This window comes from Solea solea, chromosome 11 (genome assembly GCF_958295425.1).
Source record: "Solea solea chromosome 11, fSolSol10.1, whole genome shotgun sequence".
NCBI classification, from domain to species: domain Eukaryota; kingdom Metazoa; phylum Chordata; class Actinopteri; order Pleuronectiformes; family Soleidae; genus Solea; species Solea solea.
In genome coordinates, this window is record NC_081144.1 from 2,894,124 (window position 1) to 2,906,133 (window position 12,010).

A 12,010-nucleotide genomic window follows, 5' to 3' on the forward strand; every position below is an offset into this window, starting at 1 on the left:
ACCGTGTTCAAAGATACACATGTCATAAAAAGTGAGTTTAATTTGTAAGGCTGGAAATGAACTGATAATGAGGAGCGGCCTGAAGGTGTAGACTTTTATTTTAAAGGCGAAATAAATGAGGTGTGCTGAGAGCGGTGGGAGTGTCGTGAGCATGAGGGCGCGAGGGGGGGTGGAACTATAGTTTGTCAAGTTGTCCAAAAATACACGAGAATCACACGAGGAAGCAAAATGAAATTAAAAAAAGCGGATAATTATCACGTGATAAGAGTTATGTTTAAGGTTTGGTCACGGTTACGCAAACTGCAAAAGTGGGCGGATCTCTTTAAGTAGTCCTACTCACTTACAGTTACGCCCCCTTGTCACGCACTCTGCGCACACACCGCTCTACGTATCAAGCTAGCGGTCTATCCTGTTAAGTTAGCTCGGAGAGAGGAGTTAACCAGAAGTGATGCTGTAATGTCGTAGAGAGGAGGAGGTGGCGACACACCGCTTTCACCACTGTCACGGCGAACACTTTAGTTAACTTAGTAAAATCCTCCTCCATTTGTTTTTTTGGATTTACCTGTTGCTTTTTTCCCCCCCGTCTTCTTTCCCCCGCTTCTTCTGAGCCCCCGTGTTGTCCCGCTGTCCCCCCGATGACTTCCTCTTTCTCGGCCTGGTTTTGGAGCGATAGGTTCTGGCTTCCCGAAAACGTTTCATGGGTGGACCTGGAGCATCCACCACCTGGTGTGGAGTACCCACGAGTGGGAGATGTTCTTTACGCTTTGCCCCTGTCTGTGGCAGTTTTTCTTCTGAGACTGTTGTTTGAAAGGTAAAACTTAACTTGGTTTGTGAAGTCAATGCAGTTTATCCGACGTGTGTGTGTGTGTGTGTGCAAAGCTCAGAGGCTCATGTCCTGTGTGTATAAACCAAGGGAAAGAAACTCGAACACAAACGTAAATATTTCCAGGAATCTTCTCATATGTGCATTTATGAGGCCACCGTTTCAAATAATCTAGTAATCTTGTTGGATATGTTCAATCTTTGACCCAGCTCTGTGGGCTTGTTTTGCATAATGTTACTCAAAGAAAATCCCCCATTTGCTATTTCTGGAGATGACAATTTAGTTGTAATATAATTAGGCATATGCCCTCTTAAATTGTGGGATTAATTGTCATCTCTTTTACCTGAGAAAGTAGGTCTTCACGGTCAGTGAGGGATGGGCCCATACACGCATTGTGATTTAAATAAACATCCTCACAATAACTTGATTGTAGGGAATTTTCCACTGTGGAAAAAAATGAAAATGTCTAGCACACCAACATACAGTCCTGGGGATTTATTTTTAAGTGCCACTAGGGGGAGTCTGCATTTTGTTTATAGTCATTTCAGGACACTGGGATTTATAATCCAAATTACGAATTTTGTTTTTCCCTTTGCAAACATTTCTTTACCTTTTTAAAAAGTTAGCAATGCTTTTTGTAACATCAGTAACATTAGTTTTCTCTGTATATTCTAAAAGCGTATGGATACAAAAACCAAATGAAGGTAGAGTGTAGATTGTTTCCGTTTATGACACTAAAATAATGTACAGTACTGTGCAAAAGTCTATTGATCTGTTGTTTTAATGCCACAATGAACATAGAGTATAATTATGTCTCAATCACATCATTGGAAATGACAGGACAGGAAACACAGGAAACATCTCTGCAGGAAGAAACAGAAAAACAGCTTCTACAGGTTTGAAGTGTCTAAAAGTATTTGGCGTGACCTGACCTGACACTTTAACAATAGCACAAGCCTGGTTTTGTTAAACCTGAAGTGAAAGCCTAATTAACATTACAGGTAAATCCTGTATTTGTCACATGTATCTGCTGTGAACAAATACAGGAAAAAAATGTCTTTTAAACCGGGTTTATTCAAGACATGCTTGAGTATTACATACAAATGATGTAGTTAAACTCACCGTCACATCATTCCAATCCAAATGTCAATGATCACAGAATTTAACAGACATAACAACAACAACAAAGCTGGTGGTGCCCTGAGACCTTTGCACAACTGTATATATTAAACATTTTCACAATTATCTTGGTCATGATAGTCATAGCAGGAAACTTTGATATAGTCCCATGGCTACAACAACATTCCTTTTAGCTGATGATATGGAAATGACCACTGGTTTAAGGCATGTGTTTACCCTCTTCATCTGTGGTTGTTTTTGAGTGGAAACATAATTATTGTGCAGTCTAATTCCTCATATCATCTGTGGGCTGAGTAAAGGTCTCAGCGGCAATGTCCTGATCTAATATCAGTCAAGTAATTGTTCCCAGCTCTCTGACTGAGGACAGCTTCGTGTACATGTAGACAGAAATCGTCAGGTCTGTGCCTCGACTCATTCGGTCTCATTTTCCATGTTGTGGAAGATAAGTGGGGGTGTTGTTAGGTGGAGATGTAATGAACGGTTCTGGGTTTTTGAGCGTGAACACTGGTCAGCGCTCCCAGACGATCTTGTGACACACATCACTGTTTTGGTTAGAGGCAGCAGCCCTGCCATCGCCCGTCTCCCATATACTCACATGACGGTTCATCATGCTGTGTTTAGACTAGGTGCTACATTCCCCATGATTCCTTCTTTCTAACGCTCGCGTGTGTCTCTGCTGCAGCCTCTGGTATCCGTCCTTATAAGATACACACGAGCGAGCGCACGCACACACACACAAATCATGTCTGTTTAAGAATCTCTTGGCAAATCTTGGCTCATAGTCCATTTGTTGCTGTAGCCTGTACAACCTTTTTAACTTCTCTCTCTCTCTGTGTCTCTCCTTCTTCTCTAAATATCTTTGTACCACACCATCTCTCTGTCCCCTCCCTCTTTTTTCTCTCTGTTTTTTTGCCTCTCTCTGTGTGTTTACAGGCTGGTGGCCAAGCCCTGTGCCCACATACTTCAGATTCAGGCGGGAGTGCCTCGGCAAGCTCAGCCCAATGCTGTCCTGGAGAAGCTGTACCAGTCCAAAACGGTACATAAGGCCCCTGCTTGTTCTGTAGTGCATTAAATGTTCCCCCTGCACACTGATGCTGTTGCTGTGGAATATGTCACCACAGGCATAATGACATGTTCAGTAAATATCTCCTTGGAGGGCGACTGGATTACGTACTTGGATTCTGGTTTAACGAGTCAGATAATGGAAAGTAAGTCATTTTGTATTTGTCATGTGTCGTCCTCCTTTAGAGTCCAGACACGAGGCAACTGGATGGACTCTCCAAACAGCTGGACTGGGATGTACGGAAAATACAGAGATGGTTTCGTGTCCGTCGGAACCAGGACAGGCCCAGTCCGCAGACCAAGTTCTGTGAGAGCATGTAGGTTCTTGCTTCACTGCTGTGTTGTGAATCCTGTTAAAGCTGCTGCTTGTGCAATATTTCAGTTAAAATATGCATTTAGTTCCTTTTATAATGAGACAACTATAACTATAAGAGTGTTTGGGTCTGTATACCACAACACTATAGCACTGTGCAAACGTCTTAGGCCACCATTATGTGGTTTTAAGAATGTCGATTAGTGTTCACTAAACCTGGGAATGATGATGTTCTCGAATGTCTTGTTTTGTCCACAAACCAAAATGATTCAGTTTGTTAATGGAACGATCGTTGCAGTCCAATTTATTTGTATAGCACCGATTCATAACATGAACATATCTCAACAAGCGCTTTACATAGTAAGGTCAAGACGTTACAGTTATTTTAAAGAGAACAAACGGGAACGCAGTGAGCAAGCACTTGGCGACTGTGGAGGAAGAAGAACTGCCTTTAAATCTCCGACAGAACCAAGACTCTTAAGTGTACGTCGAGTACGGGTGGGTGGGAGATGGAGGAAGAAAGGGAGGTAGTGAAGGACAGGAGAAAAGAAGATAGAGGAGACGTAGAGACCAGGAGCGGTTGTGTAACGCATGTATTTGAGAATGGGCCCAGGATGTAACACGCCTCTCGCCACAAACTAGTTTGTACAGGTTAAAGTGTCGGGTATTTAGCCAGACCTACCCTCTCAGGGTAGGTGGCACGACCCTGACTCTCTCAAACCTGGAGTGGAACCCTAACTAACCCTAAACTACAGGTAAAACCTGTGTTTGTCCTACTCTTTCACCTCGACAAATGGCTGCTGTGAAAAGGGTGCGTTACAGCTTTACATACACATGATGCACGAGTGAAACTCATCGATAACAACCAAACTGCTGCTGCCCTAAGACTTTTGCACAGCATACTGTACATACTGTACTACTGCATTGTCATTTCAATCTAATTTGGAGTTTCAGCTCTAAATCCATACTGAAACGTATATTACATGACCATTCATTGTAAACAGGAAGTCAACTCTCTTTAGTGTTTAACTTTGTTTCAGAATGAGGGAAAAAAAGTATTTATGAAGATGAGACGTGACGAGGTGAAACTGAGAGGAAGTGATAAAGGAGCTTTTCGTTTTACATGCATGTTAAAAGTCCGGACTAAGGCAATCATTTGGTTTTCTTAATGTCATGTAAACACGTTAGTCTGACTAAAATCAAACTAACCTTAGTCGGACTAACATACCTGGATAATGCGATCCATAGTCCGATTACTCCTGTATGTGTAAGCTCAGACTTGGCGTTCTACACATGCAACACAGAAGGAAACGACATAAAAATCCATCTCACCGTTCACTGTTTTTCTGTGACATTAAGGTCAACAGGAAACTGATTCAATACAAACTAGCTTATAGAGGGATACAGTGCTACCCTCGGAGGCGGAGTCAGGCGTGTACGGCCAATAAATATTATTTTTTCCTCTGGCTCATGAAGTTGTCTGATTCCCTGTTTTAGTCGGACTACGGCCTAAGCTGGATTAAACTGTGCTTGTAAATGTACTGTGTCGTTGTGTTTTCAAAAGGTCTCTGTATTTGATCATCCAGACACAGACCAAAGTGTTGGTTCTCTCTGCTCGTGAGGTTAAGATGAATAAATGCCTCCTCACCAAAGGCATTTATTAAACAACCAAACAAACTCACTTACAGCATTTTTCCAACCTTTCACTCAAGATGTATGTGTTTTAAATAACATGCAAGTTTAAATTCATTCACCAAACAATGGAAAGGAAATTATTCTTTTACCAATTGACGATAGTAGGTGTTGCAGATGATGCACGGGGGAGGGTGGTGAATGTAAATGACAGCTGCAGACAGGAAGTCAAATGAAGAAGCTATTTCGGGTTAACCAATTCTGTTTTCTTGTTTCATTTCAGGTGGCGGTTTACGTTTTACTTGGGGATTTTTATCTATGCCATTCAACATTTGTGGGTGGTGAGTTTACAATGACAAACCTCTCTCTGTACAATATGCACACACACGACACGACCAACAGGTGAACATGTATGTTACACTCCTGTAGAGCTGCAGCTAGAATTTTTTTCAATTAATTGAGTAATCGTTTGGTCCATAAAATGTCAGTAAATGACAGAATAATATTGATCTGTGTTTGTCAAACCTGGAAATGATGATGTTCTCAAATGTCTTGTTTTGTCCACAAACGATTCTTACTTGTCTGGTGTGATGTGCTCGTTGATGGGCGCCAGTGTGAGCGGGCTGTTGGAAAATGATTCAGTTTGAATGATTTCTTTGTTATACGGAGCAAAGAAACCAGAGAATATTCACATTTTAGAAGCTAAAACGACCAGAAATCTTGTTTTAATAATGAAGAAACCCTTAAAACCGATTATCAAAATAGTTGTAATCGATTAATAATCGATTATTCAAGTAATTGTTTCAGCCCTACACTCACGCATGTGTGTGATATATATCCTAGAGCAAATGACATGGGGACCACATGAGCTTCAACTCTGGTTGGGAGGTGGACACTCAAGTTAAGTCAAAAAAGTCCAACTGTGTGGGGAAAAACTACTTCAGTAGGGGTGGACGATACAAGCTTAAAATGATATCACAATATTCCATTATGACAGAGAAATAACAACATCTGTGGCGATATTTGACATCATTTCCAAAATAAATGGGGTTGTTTTGATATGTAACGACATAATTCACAATAAAAAAAAAAAGCTATGATGCAAAAACAATCCACAAATATTATATATTTTAAATATAACAAACATTTAAGTGGCGGGCTGCATGACCTCGATTGAATGGTCTGTCCTGGAGTCATCACACACACTGAAATGTCTCAATATTTAAGGTCAACAGGGCGTGAGTATGACGGCGGCGTATTAAAATATGTAAACAACCTATTTTGAATATGGCATAGTTATGAACGGGGTCTAGCGTTTCCTGAAGCACTTCAATGCAAATATTGGTGGTAAAACAAAAGCACACAGAGAAGATATATGTACGTACTTAGTGTTTTGTTTCCGGACATCTCGTGATGCAGGATGTCGTGTGTCGCACCTTTTTTTTTTTTTAAGCAAATATAAGGCTTCACCTAGACCCATGGTTCTCAAACTGTGGTACTGAGGAGGACGATGAGAGAGTAAATGATCTTATTGAGAATAAATCTGCCTCTTCTGAAAAGTCTGCAGCTCGACCTATTTACACCACTGTATTTAAAGTTGGTGATAATGGTGATACTTCAAGAGCTCAGTATTTTCCTTAGGTGGTACTTGGTATAAAAAGTTTGACAACTACTGATCTGGACAAAGGTAAATTGTCTAAGTTTGGAGAAAATGAAGGATCCATGCTTTTACAAGGCTTCAAATAGTGTAAAACATTTGTTCAAAACATGTTTTTGGCTCTCACGTCATTAATTAATGACGGTTAATATAACTATATACTAAGGATGGGGTTAGTATATCTATATATTATATATGTAGTAATACACACTCTCATTTAAGAACCACTGACCTACACTCGGTCAAGCAGAAACGACAGATTTACCTTTTTAACCGTGCACATTTGTGCTTGCCCTCAGTCACCTTGGACGTGGAACACCAGACTGTGTTGGCACAAATATCCATTCCAGGTTTGTTTCTTTTTTATTTTGAAGTGGATAAACAGGATAATTAGCTGCCCGTATTGTTGTTTCTATGAATCTGACCTATTCAGTCATTTGTCAAAGGTGTTTTTTTTTGCCTCTGCCTCTGCCTCACAAAGCCTCTGAGCCCTGGACAGTACAACCACTATGTCGCAGAGCTGGCTTTCTATTGGGCGCTGATGTTTTCCCAGTTCACAGACATTAAACGTAAGGTGAGTCAACATCAATTCATCCTCTTCCAGTCAGAGCCGTTTTTCCAGTTTTCTTTGATGCTTTTATTGACTCAGTTTTAAATCCTCTCTTTTCTTATCATGTTTGTGTTCACGATGTTTTACGATGTGCTCTGGAAGTACAGGTTAGACCGAAAACCGCCGCAGGGCATTTTCCACGGAAATGTACAGCACTCCTATGTGACAGAAAGTGCAACACCTATTTGTCGTCTCACTATTGACACAATCTCACAGTGATGGTCGTGCTGAAAGGACACAGATTAGACAGATGCTTTTTTGTTCATTTCCAGTGGCTGATTTGAGTCACTTCAGCGTCCTTTCTCCTTCTGTCATTCCTTCCTCATTTCACTGATGACAGGACTTCTTCATCATGCTTGTCCACCACCTGGCCACCATCATCCTCATCACATTCTCCTATGCCAACAACATGCTACGAGCCGGTACTTTGGTCATGTGCGTGCACGATGCAGCAGACATCTTCCTCGAGGTAAAGAATACAAAACGAATAACCTTGACACGTGTGAAATAAACGATATCGCAGTTCCTCACCTCACCAACACCTCACCCGCTGACCTGAGTGTGACATGATGTCGATACCGATAACTATTATCACTGTCAATCATTAATGTCTTATTTATTTCCCCAGGCAGCCAAGCTGGCCAACTATGCCAAGTACCAAAGGCTGTGTGATGGGCTGTTTGTGGTGTTCAGCATATGCTTCTTTATCACTCGACTCGTCATCTATCCTTTCTGGTGAGAAGATCACTTTTTTATATAAACACAAAATAGGTTTCTCCCGGTTCTCCAGGTTCCTCCCACAGTCCAAAAACATGCAATATGGGGACTCGGCATATTGCATGTTAAGTTTCTTAATCTGTTATCAAAGAGCCCTAAATTACCCAATAAGGTTATAGGTCTTTCAATGCTTTGATTTTCATATTAATCTCTTTTAATAATGGGGGAAAAAAATATGTCTGGGTTTTTTTTGCCATGCCATTTTTCTGGGGGCTTAGTTACTCACACATTGTGAGCACTCACTTGGCCGAGCGCTCCGTCATCGCTGCCCGAGACACAGACGATCGCTCTCAGTGAAAACACGGCTGCCAGTAGTGACATGAGGAAAAACAGATTTTTGTGAAATTTAATAAAAGGTTTTCCTCCGTCTTTCTGTTTGATGGCCTTTCCTGATTAGAAGCTGAAGTGTTGTAAACCGCTCACTTTCCCGGCACCAAAGTCCACGGAGAAAATGTGTCTTTTGAGTGTACAGGGACACGGGAGCTGCTGTTGTTTTTGGTGCCTCATTTAGTTAGTTTGAGTTATTGAGGTCATTCCATACAAATGATTTTAGCACATTAATTGCAATTAATAAGTGTTAACCCTTGTTTTTTTGTAGTGGTTGGAGCGGCTCTAGTCTGAGAGAGAGAGAGAGGGAGGGAGACACTCAGTTTCGCAATTTTAAGATTTGAAGATTGTGTGACATGGAAGTACAAACTGATAAGTAATTGACTTAACAGAGTGTCTCTGATAAGCAGCGGGGTTTACGATTTAAGGCGTCACACTGAACGCAACACACAGGCTATTGAAGGCATCCATGGTGGACGTGGTCTCCTTCTCCTGCACAAAATAATCCAGCAGTCATCAGAGGTCCCAGTTGAACAAGAGAAACTGGTTGTCTGAACTTCTACTCATCAGTGCTGGTGATTCTAACTGATAAGGTGTGTGATGATTTGTGTCGCTGCTTCCTCCTGGATGTAACAATAACTTTTGTTGTTGACTGAAACCACAAATAAAGGCTGCAAGCACCGTGACAGCCAGATTGTACCTTCAGTGTTTCAGTGTCTAAGCGTGTTTAGCGGGTTCAGTCAGTGTTATCAGGCTCGATCGCTTTCAGACTCTGGGCTCTGACTCTAATGTTTGGACTGTGGGAGAAAGTACCTGCAGGAAAATAAGTAGTGCTACTGACGCCGTTTATGTCCTCCAGGTGGAACAGTGTGTTATAATGACTTAGAATGAATAATAACCATACATTTCTTCCCCTCATAGGATTGTTTACAGTGTTCTGATCGAGAGCTGGGAGATCGTGGGGCCGTACCAGGCCTGGTGGCTGTTCAATGGGCTGCTGTTGGTCCTGCAGACTCTTCACATCATCTGGTTCTACCTCATCGCTCGTATTGCTATTAAAGCCATATTCAAGGGAAAGGTTAGTCCGCTCATTTCATCCATACTGTACAGTGTGAACCCTTCTGTTACCACCCTGACAGGGTGTGGCTTGTGTTCTTCTCAGTCATTACACCAACTCAAATTCAAAAACTATGGACTGGCGATCTGTCCAGGGTGTGACCACTGCCTTTCGCCCTATGTCACCTCACGCGACCCTCATGTGGAGGATAAAGTGCTAGAAGACGGATCAATAGCAGAGAAATAGAGCTTTGCACCCATATACTTATGCGTCACACGTTTCTCAGTTCTGCAATTCCTAAACTGTTGAACAACTGCCACATTTTTTGACTATTTTACAGCCATAAAATCAAAATAAATCCAGGCGGCCTGATTATCATGATGGTCATAAGAGGGTTACCGCATGCCTGATAGCTTTTGTGTATGGCTGTGGCATTTGTCATTAAACCCGAGTCTGAGTTGAGTCTAATCGAAGTGTCCAATCACAAAATAGTCCGATCAACGGCTTGAAACAAAAGCTTTTTAGTTTAACTTCCTTGCTCACTTCCTTCCTTGCTCTCTCCTTCATACATAGGACGACTGGCCTCCATTCCCGATACAACATCAGGGATATTTCAACTATGAGTTTGTGCCTCTGAATACTTTAGAATTCACGTCTTTGCATAAAGTTTATCAACTCTCCTGAGTGGACACAGTGTGGACACAGCTCCAAGTTCCTGACTCGGTGCTCTACTTAGAGCTGACATTCAAATAACAGGGGACATATCTGCTCCTCCTCCCTCCTCCTCCTCCTCCCCCCTCCTCCCCCGAGTGCGTCAAGGAACTATGGTGGCCTTTGCATACCAGAGATGATGTAAACACTCATTCACAACTCTCTCTCTACTACTTCCATTTTCTTCCATGGTGGTTAAAGCAAAAGGTTTATGCGGGCGGTGAGGAGTAACAGGTTTGTCCTTTTGGGCTGCCGTAGAAACATTGCAGGCACAAGATGGTCGCCAGATAAAAGGGCTTTGTTTCTAGGCAATGAAAACAAAACTTAGAGGAAAGTATAATACATATCTGCCAATGAACGCTCCCTAAATGTTACCCACTGAGCCTTTAATCTCTTCCCCTGAATCGACGGAGCAATAAAAAAACACCCTAAACTGAAAACATACCCATGTGCACAGATGTTTTCAATTCCTGTAATGAAACCGACACCGTAGCTATTTTTAGAAACGGTGGTTAGCATTATCGCCCCACCCTACTGGAGCTAAAACACGACACTAAGATGACTGTGATAAATATTACCTGCCTCGCGGAGCTGCTAGTACAGTTGTACACCTTGTATTTGCATTGTTAGTTTGTAGTCAGTCCAATTATCGTGTGTTTTCTTTTGTTTTACAGGTGGCGAAAGATGACCGCAGTGACGTCGATAGCAGCTCGGACGAAGAGATTAATAACTCCAGCGGTGGTAAAAATCCCAGTCAGAGTCTGACCCCAAAGAGCACTGGTAATCTTAATGGAGAAACTCACGACCACTGAGCACCAACATGAGGATATGTACTCCCACTGTGGCTGTCGCTCACCGCCCGTGTGCCTGTGGGGCCCCCTCGTCGTCACCCGGCTGCCTGAATAGGTGATTTTTTTTGTTTTTCCAGAGAGGAGAGAGGAACTGGATGCAGCTCCGTGTGTGGGATACAGACGTAGCACTGTGTTACTGAGTCAGGTTTACACCGTGTGACGTTTACCCCTGCGTTGTGCTTACACAAGCAGACTTGTGTGCACCCGCGTGCTCTGTGTGTTTCCTCACAGCTGCAGCAAAGCGTGACCCAGTGCGTGTCTACAGACATGGATATTTTACTAGTGAATTTGATTTAAAATTAAATAATAAAAAAAAAAAAGACTGCCCGGCCCAAAAAAAGTGACATTCTCTGTTGTTTGATTACAGAATCACTTCTATAAGCGATTATTATATCTATTACTATTTACGACGGGAGAGTTGGACTTGCTGCGTTCAAGTCTCCTCCAGCACATTCTCCGTGGAGATAAGGTCTGGACTCTGTGGTGGCTCATCCAAGTGTGAAAACAATGACTCACGCTGCCTGAACCACTCTTTCACAATTGGAGCTCGCTGAATGGTGGCATTGTCACGTTGGAATTGTCATGAAAAACCTGATCATTCAGTACATTTCGGCCGTCAGGTGAACCTGAAGCAACCTAAGCAAACTAGGATCATAACACTGCCCCCACAGGGTTACAGAGTAAGCACAAATATTTTACAGCTGTTAAACAATTCACCCAGTCATGCATCTGCCTCACTCTGCTGTAAGCCAAGAAATTCCAAAGACCTCTTATGTCTCTTTATAGAATTCCAAAGATTTCTTAATAAAAAAAAGATCTGCATCAAATCCACCGCTGCGTGTGTTGAAGACGTTGAATTATGTTTGCTCTCCGCCTGTTTGTCGCATTTCTGTGAACATTGTATCTCAAGAATGCCTCGAGGACTTGACTTTCTTTTATATTTGGCACAAATATTTACTGGGACTAAAGTAATTTTATTTTTGTGGGCCTAACAAAACACGTTTGCTTTTTTTTTAACAATGAAATCCTTTAAAAACACAAACAAAAAAA

General features: G+C 42.0%; 1 protein-coding gene across 1 annotated transcript; it reads left to right on the top strand.

The window, feature by feature from the left end:
• The first annotated feature begins 381 nt into the window (after nucleotides 1-381).
• On the top strand, nucleotides 382-11,791 carry LOC131468125 (ceramide synthase 5-like). The gene is made up of 10 exons (XM_058642045.1): nucleotides 382-811; nucleotides 2,897-2,999; nucleotides 3,212-3,342; nucleotides 5,254-5,311; nucleotides 6,927-6,977; nucleotides 7,109-7,201; nucleotides 7,578-7,706; nucleotides 7,866-7,972; nucleotides 9,263-9,419; nucleotides 10,784-11,791. Exons 1-10 carry the CDS (start codon nucleotides 636-638, stop codon nucleotides 10,919-10,921), a joined length of 1,143 nt encoding a protein of 380 aa, XP_058498028.1. The 5' UTR covers nucleotides 382-635; the 3' UTR covers nucleotides 10,922-11,791.
• Nucleotides 11,792-12,010: the final 219 nt, after the last annotated feature.

Bases quoted from the DNA above. Each gene is read 5' to 3' on its own strand.
- LOC131468125 (XM_058642045.1), top strand. From the start codon at position 636: ATGACTTCCTCTTTCTCGGCCTGGTTTTGGAGCGATAGGTTCTGGCTT. The intron at 5,312-6,926 runs GTGAGTTTACAA...GCTTGCCCTCAG, and splicing joins CCATTCAACATTTGTGGGTG to TCACCTTGGACGTGGAACAC. The intron at 6,978-7,108 runs GTTTGTTTCTTT...TGCCTCACAAAG, and splicing joins GGCACAAATATCCATTCCAG to CCTCTGAGCCCTGGACAGTA.